General features: G+C 40.3%; 1 protein-coding gene and 1 pseudogene across 1 annotated transcript in view; both read left to right on the top strand.

Annotated features, from left to right (window-relative positions):
- Positions 1-26,689, top strand: part of ARMH3 (armadillo like helical domain containing 3) — a 174,105-nt gene that overhangs the window by 60,242 nt on the left and 87,174 nt on the right. The window contains exons 21-23 of the mRNA XM_019459228.2: positions 9,382-9,464; positions 10,641-10,767; positions 23,284-23,359. Of these exons, the coding sequence (XP_019314773.1) occupies positions 9,382-9,464; positions 10,641-10,767; positions 23,284-23,359 (286 nt within the window). The remainder of the gene's footprint in view (positions 1-9,381; positions 9,465-10,640; positions 10,768-23,283; positions 23,360-26,689) is intronic.
- Positions 7,660-8,912, top strand: LOC109272677 (10 kDa heat shock protein, mitochondrial-like; annotated as a pseudogene).

Genomic DNA, 26,689 nt, shown 5'->3' with positions numbered 1-26,689 from the left:
CAGGCCCATTAGCATCTTGTCAACTAAAAGAGACAGAGGAAGGAGTAGCTGTGCTTTTGTTGCTTTGCCTGTACTAGTTCTAAAGGAACATATCATTTGGTTTCATGAGGTGCCATTGTTTCTAGATCTCCAGTGAGCAGGATAGGTCTGTGACTGGTTTCTGTCATTTTGGCAGGTAAAGTTCTTGGTTCCACATCACATGCCCCCACTGAGACACGGTCTCACTGACTATTAGATTTCTTAAAGGGTGATGATTTTGGCTACCTTTCAGCTAGGCAGTGTTGGAAAAAATAAGCAGGTGGTATAGGACCCTAGAAGGCAGTGGCTTCTGAGCAAGGTTACAGGCGGCTGCACAGGAATGAGGTGGATGGGATCCTGCATTTCCCAGAGTCTGAGTTCCATCTGGGAACTTTCACCTAAGGGCTCATTTTCATGGTAAAGAAGAGGGTGTGTGGTAACTGGAAGAATTGCAGTGTCCCCAAGTAAATGGAGACTTGGAGATAGTTGAGAACCTTATTTTCCCTTCTAAGCAGACTACACTTCAGCAGCAAGGAAAACGTAAGATAGAACCTAATTTCCACTTCCAGAAAAGATTTGTAGGGGTGCCTGGCTGGCTTAGTCAGAAGAGCATGCCACTCTTGATCTCGGGGTCACGAGTGTGGAGATCTCGGGGTCATGAGTGTAGAGCTTACTTAAATAAAAGTTTAAAAAAATGATAAAGAGAGGATTTGTTCTTTTTCCCAGTTCATCTGGAGGACTGTGGAGTCTTCAGCTGTGCAGCCTATTGATGTACTTTTTTTTTCTTATTGTGGTAAAGTCACATAATGCTTACCATCTTAACTTTTTAAATGTACAGTTCAGTGATGCTAAATGTTCACATTGTTGTGCAGCAGTCAACACCATCTATTCCCATAACTCTTTTCATCTTGTAAAATGAAAACTCGATGCCTATTAAACTAGAACTCTCCATTCTTTCCTTTGCCAGCCCCTGGCAACCAGCATTCTACTTTGTCTTTATGATTTTGATTACACTAAGCACCCCAACTAAGTGAAATCCTAGAGTGTTTGTCTTTTTGTGACTGGCTTATTTCACTTACTATAATGTCCTCAGGTTTAAGAAATCAGATTCTCCCTCAGACTTGGCATTTTTGGTTGTTACTATTTTTGTTTATTATTTTTATTTTTATTTTTGTAGGTTGCTTCTGCCCAGGATCAGCCCGAGTATAAACATTATGTCTTCTTCACCCTCTTCTGAGACTTTTCTTGGGCATGTGCAGTCACTTTTTAATTTTCCCTGTATATGCAGTTATTTTACTTTTTTAAGTTTATTTATTTATTTTGAGAGAGTGAGCGAGAGAGAGCATAAGCGGGGGAGGAGCAGGGAGAGAGGGAGCGAGAGAATCCCAGTCAGGCTACATGCTGAGCCTGATATGGGGCTCAGTCCCCTGAACCAAACCGTGAGATCATGACCTGAGCTGAAATCAAGAGTTGGACACTCAACTGACTGAGTCCCCCATGTGTCCCTATGTGATTGTTTTTGAATGTTCTAGTCTTTAATGTCTGGCTCCCAAAAGGAGAAAGACAAAGAAATGAAGGTGGAGAAAAAAGGGGCACTTGGCCCTTTAAATCTTGTGGATGTAATTTATCTGCATGGGGCAGGGCTTGCCCATCAGTGAGGGGAGGTACAACAATAATGGCTGCCTGCTTTCTCTGCATCTCTGTAATCAGAAGCAACAATCAGCTATCAGAGCACAGATCCCCAGTATTTGGAGGACAGGGTCCTTTTTGCCCACCTTAGCTCCTATAGACTGCTGCAGGACCAAGTGCATAGCTGCTTGCCACATGGCTGGTGGGGAGCAAGTGGGGGATGGACAGCTGCTTCTGTGCTAAGAGCTCAGATTGCCCAAAATTAACCAAAACTTACCATCCAGGTCTTCCCCAGAAGTTGCCAACTTCTACCAGACTTCAGAGTTCCACAGTAGTTAACATCAGACAAATTCTGCTACTGCAGTTACTGTCTAGGTAGGGAGAGAGTTTCCTGGTACTTTCTACTGTGCTGTCTTCCCAGAATCCTCCCACTGGATATACTAACTTTTGTGTTCTGTTCACCTGGAGAGGCTCATAAGGCACAACCAAAGCCATTTCATTCTCTTGTTTGATTCATTGGCCTCTTTTAGTGAGGTGCTTGGGTTTGCAGCCAGACAGATGCCAATATTCTGAGAGGCCACCTGGTGTATCTTAAAATTATTCTGTTGGTAGGTATTGGCTTCTAAGTCCTTCCGGTGCCACTTTGCTCATTGACAGTGAGCCTGCTGATTCTTGGCAGTGTCCTTGGGTAATCGGTGATTTTGTCCAGAGATGGTGGAATTGGCTAGAGTTTATAGTGCCTCTGGGGTTTTGGAGGCATTGGCTTGTTACACTAGTGCTATTTCTAGCCTGTCCTTGGAGTTCCTCTGCCTTTCTTCTAAGCAAGTGAGATGCTAATATTGCTCTTTTATCAGTCACTGTGAAATTACCCATTTCCCCAAATGAACCTGGCTTGATTTGGATCTGTGGAGTCTCATCCTAACTCCAGGCCAGGCCAGAAAATAGGGCCTCGTTGAGTCTTGTCTTTGCTTTCTATCTCTTTTTTTCTCATAGTATGTTTAAGCTATTCAAACAGGCAGAGAGCTCTCTGACCTGATTCTTTTGAGACATTTATTTGTACTCTGCTAGAGGCTCTCTGTCTCCTTCCTGTTTTTAATATTATTTAAATCTCATTCACTTGGTTTTGTGATTAAACCTCCCCTCTGCTTCTCTGAGGCAGGCATCTGAGCTACCACTTCATTGTGTCTTCCTGTAGTTGGCTTGTTCTCTGCACCTGGTTTACCTTAATGTGGGGGACAGGTTGTAGTCCTGGAGAAGTTCCCGTATCCATTATTCATTCTACTCTTCTACATGACAACACAGTTTGCTGCTACTCTCTCCTTGAATTCAAAGCAGTTTAGGGAAAAATCTGGGCAAGTCCTCATTATGTGGGGTACATTAATGTTAGGAGCAGCTCTGCAAACCAGGTTCCTTGTGGGGTGGGAGAGGCCTGTGTGCAGTGGCAGGATTCTCAGGTGGATAGTCCCAGAACCTGTACACTCTCCTATATTCCACATGTGTCTCACACAGAAGTCAGAACTTCAGTGCACTGTTGCCATACTTGATGCACAAGACTCCCCAAGGGAGGGAGCTTGGGCCAAAACTAAGTGTGAGACTGACAGGCCCCTCTAGTAGAGTTAAAAGAGGCAGCAGTTGCAGCCAATTTGTAGTTCCTGAAAAAGAGCCCGGAAACAAAGTTTTCAAAGTGCCTGGTGGAAAAGACTTTCCAATGAAGAAACAAGTGTGTATGGAGCACCCATTTCCCTACAGCTAAAATATATAGGATGTGTAATATAATACCTCAAGTATTTCACTGACGTAACTTCTCTATTTTTCCACTCTGTGTAGGTTAAGAGTTTTTGGAGCCAGGTATCTGGATCCTCCTTTTGTAGTGTTAGCAAAGATTAGGAGTCTAATCCAGGATTCCTGAGGATTTCCTAGAATATTGTTGGTACTTAAGTGCATTGGTAGCTTTGATTGTGAACTTTGATCATTATTCTGGAGACTGCCATAGTGTTATCTTGAAGGCTACTCAGGATTCATTTTGACTTTTCATTCCTGCCGAAGAGTCCATGGTTCTCTGTTGATTGTGTATATTTGGCTCTTTTTCTTTAACCCATCAAAGAGGAAACATCTTTGCATGCTTGGCTGGGTACTCCATACTATTTATATGTATTGTGATGTCAAGTGTAGCTGGTCTCTTATGCTGAGTACATAGAAAGTTTGGATGGGTGTTTGTAGGGCTCATGCTTGTGTTGGTGGAAAGAAAAACATTGACCTTTTATTTGCTTTTAATTAGTAAAACATACATAACATAAAATTTACCATTTTTAAGTGTATGATTCAGTGGCATTAAGTACATTCACATTATTGTTGCAAACATCTCCACCTTCCATCTCCAGAATTTTTTTCATCTTCCCAAACTGAAACTCTCTGTACCCATTAAATAATAACTCTATATTTCTCCCTCCCCCACTCCTGGCAACCACCATTCTACCTTCTGTCTCCGTAAATTGCCCAACCTGGGTACCTCATATAAATTGAATCATTTAGTATTTATCTTTTGTGACTGACTTTTTTCACTTTGCATCTAAAAGCTGTGCCCTTCTGTTTTGTGGGGATGAGCAGCCATTGCTCTTCAAATGGGCAAAACTATTTACACAGTGTTGAGTTATTATAACGTGGGCCCTTCTTCTTTGGAAATGTCTTAGACTAAGGGTCAAGTCTCTGGTAAGGAAGAGTGGTGTAGTCTCTTCTCCCCCTTCAAAAACTATTTGTTTAAAAAATGGAAACATGGGGGCACCTGGGTGACTCAGTTGGTTGAGTACCTGACTCTTGGTTTCAGCTCAGGTCATGATCTCATGGTTCAGGGGTTCAAGCCCCACGTTGGGCTCTGCGCTGACAGCACGGAGACTGCTTGGGATTCTCTCTTCCTCTCTTTCTGCCCCTCCCCTGCTGTCCCTCTCTCTCTCAAAATAAATAAATAAAAACCTTAAAAAGATGGAAACATGATAAACTAAAAGGTTAAATTTTTTTAAGTACATCCTGCCCCTCTTATCTCCACAATGACTACAACATGTACTTGATACCAAACTCTTACAAAGACTAATTAACAACGCTATGTTTATACAACCAACCCCTTATCTTTTATAGTTATCTTAACTCTTCTCTCTATGTACTGCTACTTCTGTGACTGTCTGTGGAACAGTTTGGCTGGTCATGTGCCCACACGACACCAAGTAGACAAGTGGATAGATATAAAGGGCAGTTTTCTAAAAATATGTGTATGTGTGTGAAGAGTGGTGAACCAGGAGCCAGCCAGCATGAGCTCTGTGCTACTTATGTGTTGGCACTGAGATCCCGAGTACCAGTTCTCTACTGTCCTTGAACCTGTCCCTGGCTGACATCAAGCTGTTCTCTTCTTTGGTCTGCAGTTAAATCCTGTGCATAACTCTATACCATAACAGCTTATGAATAAGCCTGGCTGCTAATTATTTATAACAGTGTTTTTGTTTTGTTTTGTTTTGTGTCTGTTCTGATTTTGCATAAAGAAAGGGGATCTTGGCTCCCTTTAAAATCCAGATCCAATCACATTCCATGTTCAGTATTTAATTTTAAAGGGGGCAGAGCTGAGTGAGGAGTGAGGGGTATAGGCACAGTTTTAGTTGACAGTGATGTTTCTCCCTTTCCTCTCTCTCTTTCTCCTTCCCCTTCCGTCCCCCTGCATGCTGGCTTCCTTCCTTTCCGTCTTTCTTTCTTTCTTTCTTTCTTTCTTTCTTTCTTTCTTTCTTTCTTTCTTTCTTTCTCAAGATACTACAAAGGAAGCAGAAACAGAGAAGAGGGGATAGAGGTGTGTGAGAGGTGAGCTGTAGAGAACAATGAGAGCAGATACAGAGGTCCTGCTAAGGCGTTTGATGCTGAGAGAAGCTGCTTGGGAGTCTTAGTGTTGCAAATGGACAGTAGAGAGGTAATAATGAGGTATTAAACACCTGTACTCTAATAAGTAGCTCAGGACCAAGAGAAAACGTGGACCAAAAATGTGAAAATAACCTGGAATAGCGAGTAGGTAGAGAAAGTTATAAACCAGAGTCTAGAGAAGTGTTGGGAACAGTGTAGTCAGCAAATCTAAGCACACCATTTATAGGTAAGTGTCTTTTCCTTTAACATAAAACTCCATTTGGAGTTTATTTAATCCACCTTTATTTAATTTTAATGGAATGGCAGAAAGAACACTAAACCACAGACCAGGTTTTAGTCCCAGCTTAGTCACTAGCTCCTTGGGGTGGGTGGGTGGGGAGGGGAGGAAGTGTTTTCTTATCCAAAAACAAGGGAACTGGATTCATGATCTCCAGGGTCCTTTCTAGTTACAAAAATCAACTATATTGAAAGCTCACAGGGGCGCCTGGGCGGCTCATTCGGTTAAGCGGCCGACTTCAGCTCAGGTCATGATCTCACAGTCTGTGAGTTCGAGCCCTGCGTCAGGCTCTGGGCTGACAGCTTGGGAGTCTGGAGCCTGCTTCAGATTCTGTGTCTCCCTCTCTCTCTGCCCCTCCCCTGCTCATTCTCTGTCTCTCTCTGTCTCAAAAATAAATAAAAACATTAAAAAAAAAAAAAAAAAAGAAACCTCACAGACTTAGAACTCCCACCACATCAGGTCAGAGGATAGCACACCATGTGTGTGTTGTAGGGGACACCACACAGTTGACGGAGTGAGTGCAAAGTCAGGGCGATGATGAAGGAGAAAGAAACCACTATTCCACGGGAGGTTGGGGCATTCCCTCTTGAGGAATTGTGGTCCCTGATGTCAGAGATTTGTGGGAGCCAATTTTAAGGTTGCTTTGTTCATTTTCTCTGCCTATTAAATTTCCTCTAGAGAATGACTACTTCCAGGTGAGAAGACCTGGCCTTTTTGGGATGTGGAGTCAGGTCGGGATCTGCTTGAATTATCAGGGGTAGAATGCGGGTTCTCCCTGGTGCTGACAGTATCGCAGTGCTGGATTCTCCTTCTCAGTGCTGTTTGGCTCCACTGATGTCTGTGGTAGTTGGGACACAGGGTGCCTCTTGGTCTGTGGCAGAATTGCTCTCTTCCTCCCCTTGTATTTATTATCACTTTGTCATCCCTGGCTCTGAATCCCAGAGATCAAGACTAGCTGTAGTCCAGCAGAGAAGCAATAAATCATTGTTCCCACTTCTTTTTCTCCAGGTTTTCTGCCCCTTAATTACCACATAACCACTGCTGAGGCTGCATCTTTTTGCTGTGTGTGTTGGGGACAAAAGTCCTCGTTGATTGGATGTGTGCAAAAGCTGCTTTGTCTCTCTCCAACCATTATGTTTTGTGGAGTGCCAGGTGCTCTACCCATCCTTTTCTCTTGTCTCTTGTGAATTTATAGAGTCTGATTGTCAGGTGATTTATCCATTAACAGGGCTTGTCCGAGCTCTGGGGATAGGGAGTGGTGTGGGCAATCCTTAAAGAACTCAGCAAGATGATCTTCATTGAAGATAGATGTTTGGGCTAGCTTAGTCATTTTTATGTGGATTTCAGCTAGACCCCTTCATTCTCTGAGCTCCTGGTAGGAGTTAAGCAGGTTGTGTGATCTAGAATGGGCTCCTATGGAGCTTTTTTTGGGTCTAGTCCAACAGATTGCTTGTTAACAGACGACATCAAAAGGGCCACCTGCCTGTCATTTGCCTTTCCATTATGAAATCTCCGAGAACTGGAGTCAGTGTAAGGGTGAAGAGTTCATAAATGAGGATGCCTATCACCTTCATCTCTAGCAAGGCTTTTTTGCTATTTGAGGGGAAGATTCAGGCTTTAGAAACGGAACGTAGACAGGCTCTTGTACTTTTCCTTGCCTGCTGTTTCTTTACTGTACCTGTGATTTCAGAGGTTGAGAGTAAGGGGTGTTGTGTGGCAGGTGGCAAGTGTCTGGAGAGTCTTACTCCTACTCATCATTGCCTGCTGTTTCAAATCAAAGCTAACATCTTTTCTCGAGGGGTAGTAAACTTCACACAAAGCTCAGACAGCATGGGAGAATGGGCTTCTTTGCTGGCAAAGAAGCAGGTATGGTCTTAGAAAAGGAGAGGTCAAGCCTTTTTTTATATCTGTGGGAGTAGAGAGGCTTGAGGGGGAGAAGACAGAAGGACCGCCGATTGCTTGCAGCTGCTGAGCTCCTTCTGTAAGGTTTCCCATCAAGTAGGGGAGGTAGGTACAGGGACAGTAGTCATGATGGGCACAGAAGTAGGATTTATTTCGTGATTACATGTGAAAAAGTACAAGGCGACTGGTGATTTATGCTTAATATTTATTTGCAAAAATGTCTTTATACCTACATGTTAAGCTAGAGACTTAACAGTCAGTCTTTTAGCTGAGATTGCTTGGGTTTTAATCCTCATTAAGAATTACCAGACAGAAAGGGGACCTTTTAGGTAAATGTTGTCATGGTTGAGAGAGGACAGAGCAAGTTGTACTTTTGTTTGAATAGTTAAGGGCTTTTTTTTTTTTCTCTTCACGAGCTGTTTTCTTATCTAGAGCTGAAGTCCAATATCGTTGGCATTTCTGGTGACCGGTTAGAATTGAAAGATGTCCCTCTTAACCATGGTGTTTGAAACAAATGTATAACTAAAACTTAGTGACGTGACATGCTAGCCACGTAGGGTGAGAGGGGGATCTTCATTTTAATCTATAAATTGAGCAAATGTGGTAAGTAAATCTGGAATACTAAGATGTCCTTTTTATAGTCAGATTTGCAAGCTTACTTGCTATTTAAGAAGTTGCACGAAGAGGTGGGACTGTGGGTCTTCTTGAGACGTGGCAGCTCCAGAGCAGAGTACGCACTGCGGTGCCCGGAGTCACAGCAGGACAGGCCTTTAGAAAGTTTCCTTCCCTTTGAGTTTTAGTTGAAAGGAGGGCAACCAAAACTGTAACCAATGGAGGCATTATACTTCCAGAACAATCTCCAGGAGAAGTATTGCAAGCAACAGTGGTAGCTGTTATATCCGGCTCTAAAGGGAAGGCTGGAGAGATTCAACTAGTTAGAGATTCAACTAGGAAGTTGGAGACCAAGTTCTTTCAGAATATGGAGGCACTAAAGTAGTTCTAGATGACAAGGATTATTTCTTATTTAGAGATGGTAACATTCTTGGAAAGTATGTAGACTGAAAAAAATCATTTTTGAAACGGCATCAAGTGAAGCTGCCATTACAGTAAAGTTGTTAAATATTTCATCATGTAAATAATTTTCATGTTTCTGTTTTATAATAAATTAATGGTATCCAAAAAAAAAAAATGGCACAAAGAAGTAGATTTTTAGAAACCTTCTATGGGCAGATAAGCAGATATGTGCTTGGGAAGATCAGTGCTTGCTTCAAATATATCTCCCTTACCTGCTTTCATTTATTTCATTAAAGTTTATTTATTTATTTTGAGAGAGTATGTGTGTGTGAGCAGGTGAGGGGCAGAGAGAGGAGAGAGAAAATCAAAAGCAGGCTCTGTGCTGTCAGCATAGAGCCTGACATGGGGTTTGATCTCATGAATCATGAGATCATGACCTGAACAGAAACCGAGATTCAGATGCTTAACCAACTGAGCCACCCAAGCACCCCTACCTTACCTGTTTTTAAAAAGTTCTTGGTAGCTGTGACTTACTCATTCTAGACCTGTTTGGATTTCTTAGAATTAAGTGTATTTTCATTGCTTTCATTTAACTTTATTGATTATTCTTTGAATAGCTTGTTGATTTTTTTTTTTTTTTTAAGCCTTGATAAATTTGCTGAAGTTCCTTATGTCAAATGAGACCGTACTTTTGGCCAAACACAACATTTTTACATTAGCCCTTATGGTGAGTAACAAAAAATATTTCTTAAGGGGAATGGGAGATACGGGCTTCTAGTTATGGAAAGATTAAGTCATGGAGGTAAAAGGTACAGTATAGGGAATATAGTCGTTGTTGTTGTAATAGTGTTACATGGTGACAGGTGGTCACTACACTTGCAGTGAGCACAGCACAACGTATAGACTTGTTGAATCCCTGTATTATACACCTGAAACTAATGTAATGTGTGTCAACTGTACTTAAATTAAAAAAAAATTTTTTTCCTTTTTTCTGAAGCCACATCCTAAAATCGAGATGGGCCAGTTTGAAATAGGAGCTGGTATTATGGGGACTGAGCCACTGGCGGAGCCAGGCCTTTATTTTCCTTTTGGGTTAGACGTTCTAGACTGGTGCTCCCCACTCTTCCCACTCTCACCTATGTCTTTGGAAAACTTGAGACTCTTTTTCATGAGAGTATATTGTCTGGCAGGGGCAGGTATGGGTCAGTCTCTGTGAGCCTTGGTCCCAGGTGAGAGACTACTAGACTGCTGTAGTCTCTGTGTTGGTACAGAGCAAAGCCTGGAGAGGTGTCCCAGCCAGATGAGTGGTTCCATCATGGCTGTACTTGGTTTCAGAGGAACATTACATATTCCTGTTTATCAGACTAGTTATTTGGGGTAGAAGGAGGGCATTGTGCCTTTTGACTATCTTTTTAGGATATTATCCAGTGTGTTCATAAATGTTTAACATGTGGGCGGGGAGGAAGCCCTGATTTTTGTAGCATTTGTGGATTTCTATGGTAAAACTACTCTCACCATGGCCAGTTTCAAGCTAACTATGTGACATTGTTGAATGCAGAGTTGGGGAGATGATCAATAATACACCATTCTATGATATTCCTACCACACAGGTATGAGAGTTGTAAATGAATTTCAAGAACATAATACTAAAAGATAGAAAGTAATTAGGAAGTTGTGAGTTTGAGTGTTACCTTCATTTTAATATAATTTATTGAAATGTAAGTTTATATGTTAATTTTTAATAATGGCTTTGTTAAACAACCAACTCACAAAATTTCTGAAAATGTAACAGTCAGTTCTTCTTCTTACGAGCCAGTAAGAACTGACTACAGCATATTACTGATAATACCATTCTGGTCTTCATAGCTTGATGCCTGTGTATGGGCTTTTGCTTCTTTTTTAGATTGTGAACCTGTTTAATATGTTTATCACATATGGCGACACATTCCTGCCCACTCCCAGCAGCTATGATGAACTCTACTACGAGATTATCCGCATGCACCAGAGCTTTGACAACCTCTACTCTATGGGTAAGCTGTCTTTTCTTTTTGTTCTCCTCTCTCTGTCAGCTGTGGTTTTTGGCATGTAAGAGGAAAAAAAACTATCAAAGATTTTCTTCTGGTTGCTTGGTGCCCTGCTTGGCATAAAAATACAGAAGTCTTCTCAGTAAATAGGAAGTTGTACGTGCAGTTCTTTGCTTTTAGGCACTCAAGGCTGATTGCAGTAGAAAGCTGGTTAGCAGCCCTGTAGCCCTTATGTTTATGAGAGAGAGAGAGAGGGAGAGAGAATAGGGAGGCCTGTGGATTTAGTGACTGTTAGTGAGATGGGAGTGAAAGAGTGGGTGGAAATTGACAGCATAAATAGAAGAGCTTGAATCCCAAAGGAACATTGTGTGATTTGAGAAGGTACAGGATTTTAAAGAGTTTTAATGTACCTATGTATTTTTAGCATAACATACAAGAGGAAGTGGGCATTAGATAAAAATCACTCTTGCAAACCTTTTGGTGATTGGCTCAATGAAAATTTACTCTGCGGCCATAGTAAATATAACTTATTTCTGAAAGAGGACTTGTATCCCTGTCAATTTGAGTGAAGAGTCTAGTCAGACCTACCTGGAGTTGGAAAGGTTAGGAAAGGTTTCTATAGATTGCACAGAAGCAGAAAGCCCTTCGCTAAAGCTATTAAAAAAAAAACCCAAAAATCTAATTTACTAGCTTTATTTATTAAGGTAGAATTGATATATAATAAACTGCACGTGTTGAAAGTATACAATATTTGATGAGTTTTGACATACATATATGTACCTGAAGCTATCACTACAATCAAGATAATGAACATATCTGGGGACCTGGATGGCTCAGGCGGTTAAACGTCCAGCTTTGGCTCAGGTCATGATCTTGCGGTTCATGAGTTTGAGCCCTGTATCGGGCCCTGTGCTGACAGCTCAGAGCCTGGAGCCTGCTTTATATTCTGTGTCTCCCTTTTTCTCTGCCCCTTCCCCTCTTGCACTCTATGTCTGTCTCTCTCTCAAAAAATAAATAAACATTAGAAAAAAAAAAAAAAGGAAAAAACAAGATAATGAACATATCTGTCATTTACCAAAAGTTTCCCTATATCCCTGTATGTCCCTCCTGCCACCTCTTACCACCCTTATCCCTTGCTTTCTGTCTCTGTGCAACCACCGATCTGCTTCCTGTCACTACAGATTGGTTTGCTTTATCCTTTTTGTTGAGACTATTTGTGAAAACTCTCATATCTTGAGAAAACTAGAGGGGATTTGGAACAAGTACTAGGAGAAAGAGTAGAAGCAAACAGTAGAAAAGAAGGATTGCCCAGGAGGAGCAAAATTTTTTGTAATATATTTTATTTTTTAGAGCAGTAGAGGAAAACTTTTGAGAGGCGTGTATAGCTTTGCTGTGATGTCTTTGGCAGTGGAAGTAAGGCCTTGTATCAGTAGGATGTTTTCAACTGCAAGTATCAAAAACTGACTTAAACTACCTTAAACAATAGGAAGATTATTTCACCTGGCAAGAATTCTAAGGAATGACAACTCCGGAAAGGTGTGATCCATTGCTCAGTGTTTGCAAGGACCAGGTGTTTTCTGTTTCTCCTCTCTTAGTCTCAGAATAACAGCTTTAGCATCAGGTCAGTTCCCCTGAGGATAACAAGTTCCAGTTGTCGCATCAAGACACATGGTCTTTTTTTTTTTTTTTTTTTTTTTTTTTTTTTTTTTTAGGAGCTATTAAGTGTTCTATGAGAACCCTCTAGCAGACTTCCTATTGTCAAATGTGCTCAGTGTTCCTTGTGGGGTTTGCATCCGCCCAGCTTTATCTATATCCTTGTTTTCAAGAATTTGGAATTTTCTGAGGGTGAAAAGCTGCCCCAGAGGTCTTAGCAACCATTAATAGATGAATAAAGATGTCTTTCAGTGAGGAAAGGAAGGAGAGTTGGAGTGGGGGAGATATTTTATAGAAGCCTGACATACCTACTCAGCTGGGCCATGTGCACAGTCAAATGAGGTAAGCCTTTGTAGCTACAGCAACAAGATAAGAGGAGATATCTGGGCATGCTCACATCTGACAAGGGAATTAAAATGTTAACCAGGTGAGCGCAAATAGGAAAATGAGAAATTTCACTAAATGAAATACAACAAACAGAGCATGTTTCAGTGCTTTCCATTTTATGTAAAGTATGATGAAAAAACATTTAGTTTTTTAAGTCAGGTTTTTAAAGGTATACTTCCATATATAGTAAAATGCACCCTTTTTAATGTATAGTTCTGAGTTTTGACAACTGTGTGGAAGTATAATTATCACAAAAAAATGAAGATGTGAAAGAGTGTCATCATCCCAGAAAGTTCTCTTGTGCTCTTGTGAGGTCAGCTCCTTCACTCATCCTAAACCTGTAGTAGCCACTAACCTGTTCCCTGACCCCAGAGTTTTGTGGGGTTTTTTGTTTTTTGTTTTTTTTTCATAGTTTTGCTCTTTCAAAAAAACCCCAAAGATGAGGTCATATAGTCTTTTGGGTCTGGCTTCTTTTACACAGTAATTCATTTGAAATTCATCTATGTTGATGCATATATCAGTAGTTTATTCCTTTTTATCATAGAATAAATCCCATTGTAAGACTATGCCAGCTTGATTTATCCATTTCTAGGTTGAAGGACATTGAGAGGTTCCAGATTTTAGCGATTATGAATAAAGCTCCTGTAAACATTATTGTACAGGGTTTTATATGAACACAAGCTTTTATTTCACTTGGTGACATACCTCTGAATGGATTTTTGGCTATCATGGTTAAGTATATGTTTCTTTTTTTTTTTTAAATGGGGTGCTCAACCCAGTTGGTTGGGCATCCTGACTTTTTTTTTTTTTTTTATTTTTTAATGTTTATTTGTTTTTGAGAGAGAGACAGAGTGCAAGCAGGGGAGGGGCATAGAGAGGGAGACACAGAATCCGAAGCAGGCTCCAGACTCTGAGCTGTCAGCACAGAGCCCAGCGCAGGGCTCACTCACGAGCAGTGAGATCACGACCTGAGCTGAAGTTGGACGCTCCACCGACTGAGCCACCCAGGCCCCAAGTATATGTTTCTTATAAAGAAAACACCAAACTGTTTTCCAAAGAGATGACCTATTTTACATTCCCCTCAGCAATATGCAAGAGTTACAGTCGTTCCATATCCTAATCAGTACTGGTTTGTCTGTTTGGTTGATTGTTTTTGGCTTCTTACAGGTGTGTGGCAATATCTCTTTATGGTTTTAATTTGCATTTCCCTAATGAATAATGAGGTTGATCATCTTTCCTGTTTCTTTTTGCCATATTCTTTAGTTTTGAAGACCTTTTGTCCATTTAAAAAAACATTGCATACCCATGTTCATAGCAGCACTAGTCACCATAGCCAAGAGATAAAAGCAACCCAGACATCCATTAATGGATGTATGGATAAATAAAATGTGGCATATACATTTTATGGAATACTGTGCACCCTTAAAAAGGAAAGAAATCTGTTACATTCTACAGTGTGGATGAGCATTGAGAGCATCATGCTAAGTGAAACCAGCCAGTCACAAAAGGACAATACTGTATGGTCCCACTTATGTGAGATATCTAAGGTAGTCAAATTCATAGATACAGAAAGTAGAGGGGCACCTGGGTGGCTCAGTCGGTTGAGCATCTGACTCTGGATCTAGGCTCAGGTCATGATCTCACGATTCGTGGGTTCAAGCCCCACATTGGGCTCTGTGCTGATGGCACAGAGCCTGCTTGAAATTCTCTCTTTCTCCCTCTCTCTACCCTTCTTCCTCCTCACGTTCTTTCTCTGTGTTTCAAAATAAATAAGTAAACTTGAAAAAAAAAAAAGGAGAATGGTGGTTACCAAGGGATGGGGGGAGGGTGCAAAAGGAGTTGTTTAATAGGTATAGAGCTTCAGTTCTGCAAGATAAAAAGGTTCTGGAGACCTGTTTTTAACAATGTAAGTATACTTAACACTATTGAACAATACATTTAAAAATGGTTAAGATGGTAAGTTTTATGATATGTGTTTTCTTAACACACACACACACACACACACACACACACACACACACACACACACTGAACCCTAGAGTTTATTTGGATTCTAATTTTTCCTCTAATGTCCCTTTTGCATTCCAGGATTCCATCCATGTTACATTTAGTCCTAATGTCTCTTTAGTCTCTTCTTGTCTGATAGTTTCTTGGTGTTTCCTTGTTTTTCATGACCTTGACAGTTTTGAGGAGAATCTTCCTCAGTTTAGGTTTGTCTCATGATTTACTCAGGGTTAGACTGGGGTTCTAGGTTTTGAGGAAGAATGCCACAAAGTCAGAGTGGTCTTTTCATTACATTTGGGTGTATATTATCAACATGACTTATCACTGGTGATATTAACCTTTATCACTTGGTTAGGGTAGTGTTTGCAAAGTTTCTCTGGTGCATAGTTGTGGTTTTTCCTCCCTTTCCATACTCTTTTCTTCGGAAGCAAGTCAGTAAATGCAGTTAGCACTAAAGTTGGTATTAGCTGTGGGGAGGTTAAGCTCCACCTCCTTGAGGGGAGAGAGGATCTCCATAAATTATTTAGAGTTCTTTAAAAAAAAAAAAAAATTAATGTTTTTTTATTTTTGAGAGAGGGAGAGAGTACAAGTGGGGGAGGGGTAGAGAGAGAGGGAGACCCAGAATCTGAAGCAGGCTCCAGGCTCTGAGCTGTCAGCACAGAACCCGAGGCCAGGCTCAAACTTGTGAACCATGAGATTGTAACCTGGGCCGAAGTCGAATGCTTAACCGACTCAGCCACCTAGGCGCCCCTAGAGTTCTTCTATAAGGAGAATTGGTTGTTTTTTTATTTTTGAGATGTGAGATTTCTTTGTATATTTTGCCTACTAGTCCTTTATCACTTATGTGGGTTTTATTTATTTATTAAAAAAAATTTTATATATAACTTATTGTCAAGTTAGTTAACATACATTGTATGTATACAATGTGCTCTTGCCTTCAGGAGTATATTCCCATGATTCATCACTTGCATAAAACACCCAGTGCTCATCCCAACAAGTGCCCTCCTCAATGCCTATCACCCATTTGCCCTGCCCCCCCCCCACTCCCTTCCACCCTCAGTTTGTTCTCTGTATTTAATTTTTTTTTTTTTTATTTTTTTTTTTTTATTTATTTTTGGGACAGAGAGAGACAGAGCATGAACGGGGGAGGGGCAGAGAGAGAGGGAGACACAGAATCGGAAGCAGGCTCCAGGCTCCGAGCCATCAGCCCAGAGCCTGACGCGGGGCTCGAACTCACGGACCGCGAGATCGTGACCTGGCTGAAGTCGGACGCTTAACCGACTGCGCCACCCAGGCGCCCCTGTTCTCTGTATTTAAAAGTCTCCTATGGTTTGCATCCCTCTCTGTTTGTAACTATATATTTTTTTTTCTTTCCCTTCCCCCATGGTCTTTGTTAAGTTTCTCAACTTCTGCATATGAGGGAAAACATATGATATCTGTCTTTCTCTGGCTGAATTATTTCACTTAGCATAATACCCTCCAGTTCCATCCACATTGCAAATGGCAAGATTTCATTCTTTTTCATTGCCAAGTAGTATTCCTCTGTGTGTGTGTGTGTGTGTGTGTGTGTGTGTGTGTGTGTGTGTGTGTTTGTGTATCACATCTCCTTATTCATTTACCAGTTGCTGGACGCTTGGTCTCTTTCCATAATTTGACTATTGTTGATAGTGCTGCTGTAAACCTTGGGGTATATGTGCCCCTTTGAATTAGCACTCCTGTATCCTTTGGATAAATTCCTATTAGTGCTATTGCTGGGTCATAGGGTAATTCAATCTTTAATTTTTTGAGGAACCTCCACACTGTTTTCCAGAGTGGCTGTACCAGTTGCATTCCCACCAGCAATGCAAGAGGGTTTCCCTTTCTTCATATCCTTGCCAATATCTGTTGTTCCTGAGTTGTTAATTTTAGCCACTCTGACTGGTATGAGGTGGTATCTCAATGTAGTTTTGATGTATATTTCCCTGATGATGAGTGGTGTTGAGCATCTTTTCATGTGTCCGTTAGCCATTTGGATGTCTTCTTTGGAAGAATATCTATTCATATCTTCTGCCCATTTCTTCACTGGATTATTCATTTTTCAGGTGTTGAGTTTGGTAAGTTCTTTATAGATTTTTGATACTAACCCTTTATCAGATATGTCATTTGCAAATATCTTCTTCCATTTTGTCGGTTGCCTTTTAGTTTTGTTGACTGTTTCCTTTGCTGTGCAGAAGCTTTTTATCTTGATGAGGTCCCAATAGTTCATTTTTGCTTTTATTTCCCTTGCTTTTGGAAACCTGTCAAGTAAGAAATTGCTGCAGCCGAGGTCAAAGAAGTTTTTGCCTTTTTTCTCCTCTAGGATTTTGATGGCTTCCTTTCTTACGTTTAGGTCTTTCATCCATTTTGAGTTTATTTTTGTGTATGATGTAAGAAAGTGGTCCAGGTTCATTTTTCTGCTTGTCCAGTTTTCCCAATACCTTTTGGTGAAGAGATTGTCTTTTTTCCATTGGATATTCTTTCCTGCTTTGTCAAAAATTAGTTGGCCATATGTTTGTAGGTCCATTTCTGGGTTCCCTATTCTGTTATATTGATCTATCTATCTGTTTTTGTGCCAGTACCATACTGTCTTGATGATTACAGCTTTGTAGTACAGCTTGAAGTCTGGAATTGTGATGCTTCCAGATTGTGTTTTCTTTTCCAGGACTGCTTTGGCTATTTGGCGTCTTTTCTGGTTCCGTACAAATTTTAGGATTGTTTGTTCTAGCTCTGTGAAGAATGCTGGTGTTATTTTGATAGGGATTTCATTGAATATGTATCTTGCTTTGGGTAGTATCAACATTTTAGCAATATTTGTTCTTCCAATCAGTACTGCCTATATTTTCTTTTAGGAGTTTTATGGTTTTGGGTGTTCCATTTTGGTCTTTAATCCATTTTGAGTTTATTGTGTGTGGTGTAAGGAAATAGTCCAGTTTCTTTCTCTTTCTTTCTTTCTTTCTTTCTTTCTTTCTTTCTTTCTTTCTTTCTTTCTTTCTTTCTTTCACATTTAGCTATTCAGTTTTCCCAACACCGTTTATTAAAGAGACTGTCTCTTCTCCATTGTATATTTTGCCTCCATTGTCATAGATTAATTGACCATATAGATGTGAATTTATTTCTGAGTTCTCTACTCTGTTTCATTGATCTGTGTCTCTGTTTTGTGCTAGTACCATGCTGTTTTGGTCACTGTAGCTTTGTAGTAAAAGTTGAAATCTGGGGGGCAGGATACCTCCAGGTTTGCTCTTCTTTCTCAAGATTGCTTTGGCTATTCAGGGTCTTTGGTGGTTCCATACAAATTTTATGATTATTTGTTCTATTTCTGTGAAAAATGCTGTTGGTATTTGGATAGGGATTGCATTGAATCTGTAGATGGCTTTGGGTAGTAGGGACATTTTAATAGATTTAATTCTTCCAGTCCATGAGCATGGTATATCTTTCCATTTATTTGTGTCCTCTTAAGTTTCTTTCATCAGTGTCTTAGAGTTCTTAGAGTACAGGTCTTTTACCTCCTAAGTTAAATTTATTCCTAGGTATTTTATTCTTTTTGATGCAGTTGTAAATGAGATTGTTTTCTTAATTTCTATTTCTGATTGTTAGTTATTAGTGTATGAAAACACAGCATATTTCTGTATATTAATTTTGTATCTTGCTACTGTACTGAACTTATTTATTGGTTCTAGTAGTTTTTTGGTGGAGTCTTTAGTGTTTCTGTATATAGTATCATGTCTGCAAATAGTGATAGCTTTACTTCTTCCTTCCCAATTTATTTTATTTTATTTTTTTAAAGAATTTTTTTTTAACGTTTATTTATTTTTGAGACAGAGAGAGACAGAGCATGAACGGGGGAGGGTCAGAGAGAGGGAGACACAGAATCTGAAACAGGCTCCAGGCTCTGAGCTGTCAGCACAGAGCCTGACGCGGGACTTGAACTCATGGACCGCGAGATCATGACCTGAGCTGAAGTCGGCCGCTTAACCGACTGAGCCACCCAGGCGCCCCTCTTCCTTCCCAATTTAGATGCCTCTTCTGTATTTTTTAAATATGCCATTAATCTCAGTAATCTTAGTTCATTTTTTCCAGTGTAGTTTGCATTCCAGAAGGTTTATTTCTTCCTTAAAAGTTCTATTTGGACTTCTTTTTGATATGTCCATTTCTTTCCTCATTGTATTTGTATTTTCCTCAATCTTCCTGAGAATATGGAGCATATTTACAATAGTTGTTTTAATGTCCTTTTCTGCTAATTCTGCTATTTTTCTTCATGTTTAGATCTATTTCTGTTAACTGATTTTTCTCCTTATGGTTTATGTTTTTCTGTTTCTTTGAATGCCCGGTCATTTTAAAATTGGATTTTGAACATTGTGATTTTAATGTTATGAGTGCTAGATTTTGTGACATATTTTTATATAATGTTAACCTTTGTTTTAGAATGGGCTTGTTTTCGCCTGGGTGGCTCAGTCGGTTGAGCGTCTGACTTTGGCTCGGGTCATGATCTCGCGGTGTGTGAGTTAGAGCCCCGCGTCCGGCTCTGTGCTGACAGCTCAGAGCCTGGAGCCTGTTTCGGATTCTGTGTCTCCCTCTCTCTGACCCTCCCCCGTTCATGCTCTGTCTTTCTCTGTCTCAAAAATAAATAAACGTTAAAAAAAAAAAATTTAGAATGGGCTTGTTTTGGGGTGCCTGAATGGCTCAGTCAGTTAAGCGTGTGACCTCAGCTCAGGTCATGATCTCGTGGTTCATGGGTTTGAGGCCCTGCGTCGGCCTCTGCACTGACATCTTGGAGCCTGGAGCTTGCTTCAGATTCTGTGTCTCTCTCTTTCTCTTGACCCTCCCCCACTCATGTTCTGTTTCTCTCCATCTCTCAAAAATGAATAAACGTTAAAAAAAAATTTAGAGTGGGGTTGCGTTATGTGGAATCAGTTTTATCCTTTTAGGTTTGCATTTAAGGGTTGTCAGGGGAGGTTGAGAGCAATCTTTCATATGGACTAATTTGGCTCCATTACTAATGCAGTACTCATCTGTAGATTCTGTCTGACAACCCATGTATGAGTGGTGGTAAGACAAATTATTTTATTTGTGGTACCCTCCACGAGCTTTACAATTTCTTTTTCTTTCCACTCGTTCTTTGTGCCCAGCCTTGAGTATTTTCCTCTTCCATGTATGCGGATCAATACTCAGTTAAAGGTGTAAGAGGACCCTTCTGTAGACCTCCAGAGCTCTCTGTCAAACTCCCTCTTCTATAGTACTCTCACCCACAAATTCTAGGTGTCTTGGCCTCTCCAAATGTTGATCTCTATGTCCTCAGCTTGGCATGACTTATGGATTCTGTTTAGGTTCCTCCTCCCTGCCCCACAGGCTAGAAAACTTCTCCATGCAGGAAGCTGGGGTAATAGTGGGGCTCACCTTGTTGTTTTTTTTTTTTTTTCTTCAGGGATCACAGTTCTGTATGCCTGTTGTCCAGTGTCTGGTGATTGTTGTTTCATATATTTCATCTACTGTTCTGTTATTTAAGGTAGGAGGGTAGATTATGTCTTGTTCTCCTCTCATGCTGGAAGAGGAAGGCTCACTGAAACATTTTTGATAAAGGCACACACTTAATATTCCTATGATAATTTTCTGCAGTGAAGTCCACTGAATAGGAAGGCCCTCCACAGGAGCTGCTCTGAACCGTGAATGAATGATACCATATTTTGAATTTTTTTTTTTTTATTAAAAAAGATTATTACAAATACTTAAGAAAAAGCAAGATGGAAAAACTAAAAACTTTTACAATCTCTTTTTTCTACTACTACCATTGTTTTCATAGTTACATATTAGCCTACATGTATGCATAGTTTTACATAGTTGTAATCATGTTATCCTTCTATTTTATGTTTTTTAAAACTATATGTCATAAAATACTTTCCTTCTTTTGTAATTCTCTTAAGTCTTTCTCTCTTTTTTTTGTATAGTGTGGGTTTAGTTTATTTATTCTTTTCATGGAAATTATGGTTGTTTCCAGTTTTTACTATTACTTAACGTCTCTTTAAAAATGGCTGTGTAATATGTTATTTTTGTGAACCATAATTTACAACATAAATGATTACCTTAGCTTGAGGCTTTTAGGGCATTTTGAAATAATTTTGTGTTTAAATTTGGTAACCTAGAAAAGAATATAAAAGCCTATGGCATTTCCAAAGGAAATGCATTGATGATGTCATCTGGCGCTTGTTCACTAAGGAACAGAGCTGACAGAATGTTACAGAGAAATAATCCGTGTACAGAGTTAAATACCTCTCTGAAATAAAGAGCGGAGGATTCAGCTCAGTTCCATATATGTTTTGGTCCCCACCATCAGAGAATCTATGATCTAGTAGAGGATCTCGTGAAAAACAAAGCTATCTCATTAGTTCCACAGTTGAGTTGGAAAAGATACGTCTGACTTGCTGAAACGGTTGTGTTCATTACATGAATAAATTTGCATGTACACTGGGTGAAACTGGATTTCAGACTGAGGAGCTTTAACTTGGAACTATACCAACTTCCCCTGCACTAAATCTTGTAAATTAGAAAATCAGTGTTCTGATAATATGTTTTATTAAGGCTTCCATATTCTCTTTCATAAAATTGCATGAATTTATAAAAATGAGCTATTGCTGGAACAGATGCAGAGCAGCAAGATGAGTTTCCTTTCCCTGCTACCGCCATAGGCCTTCCCTCCAATAGAGCTGCTGCTCTCCTTGCTGGAATCTTGGGCAGGAGTAGGTAGTGATGGTACTCAGGGGTCAAGTTCCTGTGCTGGGGCGCCTGGGTGGCTCAGTTGGTTGAGCATCTGACCAGCTCAGGTCATGATCTCATGATTCGTGAGTTTGAGCCCTGCATCAGTCTTGCTGAAGCACACAGTCTGCTTTGGATCTTCTGTCCCCCCTTCTCTGCCCCTTCCCCACTTGTGCTCTCTCTCTCAAAAATAAGTATATCTTTAAAAAAAAACACACAAAGTTCCTGGGCAAATTGATTACATATTTCTTAATGTTTGTTAGGCTCCTCTTTCCTTCTTTTGGGAAAATCTCAGATATATTCATTCATTTGTTTGGGAAGCAGTTTATTTAAATAATAATAGCTAATACTTATAACATTTACTATGTGCCAGGCACTGATCTAAGGCTTTATATATATTAACTTATTTAATTTTCACAATAGTCCTTCCCTGTAAGTATTGCTATAATTGTCTCATAAATGGCAGGGGCTGGAACTGGACTTTTGACAGTTAGCTTCAGGGTTAATACTCATAACCACTCACTATACACACATGCCCTAGAGTCATACCCTCCAGGTTTGAACTCTAGCTTGGTTACATACAAGTGAATGTACTTAGATCAATTGGCTCCTCTGAGTCTCCGTTTTCCTCATCTCTTTGCTATATTGCATAGAACCTAAGTTGGTTCACTTCTTGACACATAGTAAACCTTAGCTCTTATTAGCTATTCCTTCATTAAACACATGTACGTGGAGTGCCCACCATGTGCTTGCTCTTTCAAGGTGCAGTTGTGCTGGTTTGTCTCTTTTCTAAAATTATATCAGTACTGTACTGTATGGTCCTGAAGTTCAGCATGATAGAGGATGTTCTATATTTCCATCGTCTTTCCTCCTATTGGTAGGTGTGGAAAAGAGATAGAATCTGGTCAGAAAGGGAAGAATATTCCTGTTGATTCATGTTGCAGGTCACGCAGTTAAATCAGAAGAGCTAAGACCGGTTACGTCTTTTTTTTTTTTTTTTTAATTTTTTTTTTGAAGGTTTATTTATTTTTGAGAGAGAGAGAGCGCATGAGCAGTGGAGGGTCAGAGAGAGTTCTGGCTCCAGGCTCTGAGCTGTCAACACAGAGCCCAACGCGGGGCTTGAACTCCTGAACGGTGAGATCATGACCTGAGCTGAAGTCAGACACTTAACCAACTGAGCCACCCAGGCGCCCCAAACAGGTTACTCCTTGATTGAAACATGACCATCCTCTATCTAGCAAGATTATTTGTTCTGTTTGACCCAGCTTAGACCTTTGGGAGAAAGATATGTATGGAGCAGGAGGGGATACTTAATCAGCCAGCCACTTCCACTGAATCAGCCCCAGCAAATACGGAAATGGTAACTGTGGCAGCCAGGTTAGCCTCATATTACCACCTCAGTGTATATTTGAAACGAATGTAAAAGCCAAGTATGGAAACCTGTTAGTAGGGAGTAGATGGAGGGGAACCCAGTGTAGAAGAGGAGTATTTTGATAGAAAGTGAAAAAAATTTAGAGAAGAAAAAAATCCTGGTGAAGATAGTTGAGAATAAGCCCTTATATTTTTCTCTGAGATGAGGATGTTTTAATCAGAACCTTGGTATAGGCTCCGTTTGGTTATTCTAATAGTATTCTTCTGAGATGTGTCTTTATCCCTCATATTTGTCTTTTGTACCAGGAATCTGACAGATCTTTGTTCTTTTCTTCCTTACAGTTCTGAGGCTTTCTACCAATGCAGGCCAATGGAAAGAAGCAGCTAGCAAGGTGACGCATGCATTGGTTAATATCAGGTAAGGAATGAGAATTTACCCCTCTCAGAGCTCCTTGGCTCATCTTGAGGTTTATTGTACCTTTCTGAGTGGAGTGTGTTGAACACCACTGCTATTTTAAACCCTGATGCCTGTAGGAGTGGAAGAAATGTCGTACTTGATCAAGAAAAGTAGGAATGCGTGAGACTTTCATATTGTCATATTGAAATAGCTCACAGTGCTGTACTATGAATTTTCTTACCAAGAGACGGTTGCAAGCCCTTTTCAAACATCGCTGTTGCCAAAGTGTTTTCTGTGTATAGGCCATTTTCTCTGAAAAATTTTTTCTGCCATCCTCCGTGAGTTCAGTGAATGACTCATGGGGATCTGGAACTTTGACGTTTTGCTTTACATGGCTCTTTCTATTTGTGGTAAACAGAGGCAAATGGAGCTCATGGGGCTAAGTTATTTTAGTTTCCTTATGAAACAGCAAGGCAATTACAGAGTGCTATATGTATTGGATGAAGTTGATTCAGGCATGGAGTTTGGTTTAGGGTCTTGAGGAAATACCACATACTCATAGGAGTGAGCTGTTTGTAAATGGAGAGAATGTGCTTTCAGTTTCATGAAATCTCAAGCTCACTTTCCTTACATTCCTCGCTCCCTTTGTGCCTATCATTTCCCATTTTCTCAACATTTATTAAATTTTTCTTGCAAACAATTGAAAAATTAACACTGAGTAGAAGAGGCAAACCCAACAGATGGGGAAACTTGATTTAGCTCCAGATGTAAGCCTTGCCAGACATTCCCAGCAATAGTAATGCACGTCTACAACTTGGTATAAATTCTTATATGTGACAGAGCTGGGATTTAGTGTTTATTTCTGTATCTTTCTTTTCTATTCTTTTTTCCTCTCTCTCTCTTTCCCTTTTTTAAAGGTAAAATGTCCCTTAGTGATTTACAGCAGTATTTGGCACATCTGGGAACAAAAGGAAAAGTGTGAAATGTGTGTGTTGGGAGAGCTGGAATGAGGGGGCATGGGGGTGAGATGTGCTAACAAGATTGCACTGAAGGTTGATCTGCCTTACCTGACCCCAGAGACATTTTGCCGCAAGCACAGTTTTATAAATCTCACAAATGCATATCCGTACCTAGCAAATAAACCAGATACTGTAGTGAGGGCTTATGATAAATGTGATTTTCTATAAGAATCAGGAATTACAAACTGCCTTCTCCCAAATATCCCTTTGTGACCCAAGGGCAGTATGACAAATGTGGGTGTTTGAAAGAAGCTCCAGATTCTGGGCTAGAGTATGAAGTTCATACCAGTATAATTTATGTTGTGTTTATTTATTCATGTATTTACTTAGGCTTTCCAGGCAGCTCCTTTTCATCTGGGACCTGTTTCCTTGATCACATTCCTTTATGCTTGCTTTATCTTCTACTTTGTTGCTTTGCCTTTCAGTGGCTTCTGGCTTGGCCACTGTCCTTATTCTTCCCAAGGGCCGTCAAATAGCTGATTGAAGCTTTTGGCCTGTGCTTTTCTGAATAGCCCAGAAAGCATTGGGCTGAACTTTGAGCAGATGCCTATAACCATGACCTCTTTCTTTTCTTTGCAAGTGTCTGTCAGGCCTATACCTTGACTTTCATTCCTCACATTTCTTTGATGAACTTGCTGCAGAGAATAGTTACATCATTTTCACTGTTGCTAATGAATTACACTTGGGAGTATATGTCAGAAGTATCAAGGATCCAGTCAGTTTTCTCAAGAGAATACAGGAAAAATGCATTTGGATGTCACTTATCACTAAGGCCAGATTAGGGCAAAATACCGGTGATGCTAAGCCAGCTAAAGTTTACTTTTTTTTCTTTCTGACATTTATTTTCACTTACCAAGTGCTAAACTTTGTGCTCTTTTATATACTGTCTTCTTCTTTGATATTCAAACTCTAAAGAGTATATTACAAACTTTTAAAAATACACTTTTTCCAGTGAGGAAACTGAGTCTCAAAGATATGGTGAATTGCAGAAAGTCCCACGGTTGTTATTTGGCAAAGCTGAGAATCATAGGTCCTTTAACTCCCAAGTCCAGGACTCAGGGCTCTTTCTTCTGGAAGTTCTTTATGTTTAAGAAATCTCTGCACCCAACTTGGGGCTCGATCTCCCAATCCTGAGATCAAGAGCCATACACTCCACCAACAGAGCCGGCCTGGCGCTCCAGGGCTCTTTTTTCTGTATGGTAATGGTCCTATAGAGTTGCCATGGAGGTAAACAGAAAACTCAGTATGATGTATTGAAAGGAGCATGGGAATTTGAATTAGAGAAACTGGATTTAAAATTTTTGTGGCTACCACTTAATGTGTGACCTTGAGCAAGTTATTTATCTTCTCTGGACCTCTTTCTACTATCTGTAAAATGGAGGTCACGTTTCACAGGGAAATAGTTGTGAGAATTATATAATGTATGTGAGAGCACTTTATCAACTCTTAAGATACTGGCCATTTCACTTAGCATAATATATTTAAGATTCTTCTCCGTTGTAGCAAGTGTCAGAATTTCCTTCCTTTTTAAGGCTGAATAATATTCCCATTGCATGTATATGCCATATTTTGTTTATCCATTCATGCACCGATGAAATCCCAAGTGGGTTGCTTCCACCTTTTAGTTGTTTGTACATGGGTGTACAGTCTCTCCAGTCCCTGCTTTCACTTCTTCTGGGCATATATCTAGGGGTGGATCGTGATAATTCTGTGTTTAATTTTTTGAGGAATTGCATACTGTTTTTAGGTCTAGCATTTTGAGCCTTCCTTAGAATGTTTCCTAAGTATGTCTTCATTTGTCTCTTGTATAAAAAATTAAGATGTTAACAACCTTAAAAGATGTTTTGCTTTTTTTTTTTGTGGGCAGACTTTTTTTTGAGTTTATTATTATTATTTTTTTAATTATTTTTTTTTTTCAACGTTTTTTATTTATTTTTGGGACAGAGAGAGACAGAGCATGAACGGGGGAGGGGCAGAGAGAGAGGGAGACACAGAATCGGAAACAGGCTCCAGGCTCCGAGCCATCAGCCCAGAGCCTGACGCGGGGCTCGAACTCACGGACCGCGAGATCGTGACCTGGCTGAAGTCGGACGCTTAACCGACTGCGCCACCCAGGCGCCCCTATTATTATTATTTTTTAATGTTTATTTTTTACAGAGAGAGAGAGTGAGACAGAGCATGAATGGGGGAGGGGCAGAGAGACAGGGAGACTCAGAATTGGAAGCAGGCTCCAGGCTCCGAGCTGTCAGCATAGAGCCCAATCTGGGGCTCGAACTCACAGACCGCGAGATCATGACCTGAGCCGAAGTCAGACTCTTAACCGACTGAGCCA

Source organism: Panthera pardus, unplaced genomic scaffold (assembly GCF_024362965.1).
Source record: "Panthera pardus isolate Hobbes unplaced genomic scaffold, ASM2436296v1 HiC_scaffold_22, whole genome shotgun sequence".
Taxonomy (NCBI): Eukaryota; Metazoa; Chordata; class Mammalia; order Carnivora; family Felidae; genus Panthera; species Panthera pardus.
This window is presented reverse-complemented; position numbering and strand designations above follow the sequence as displayed.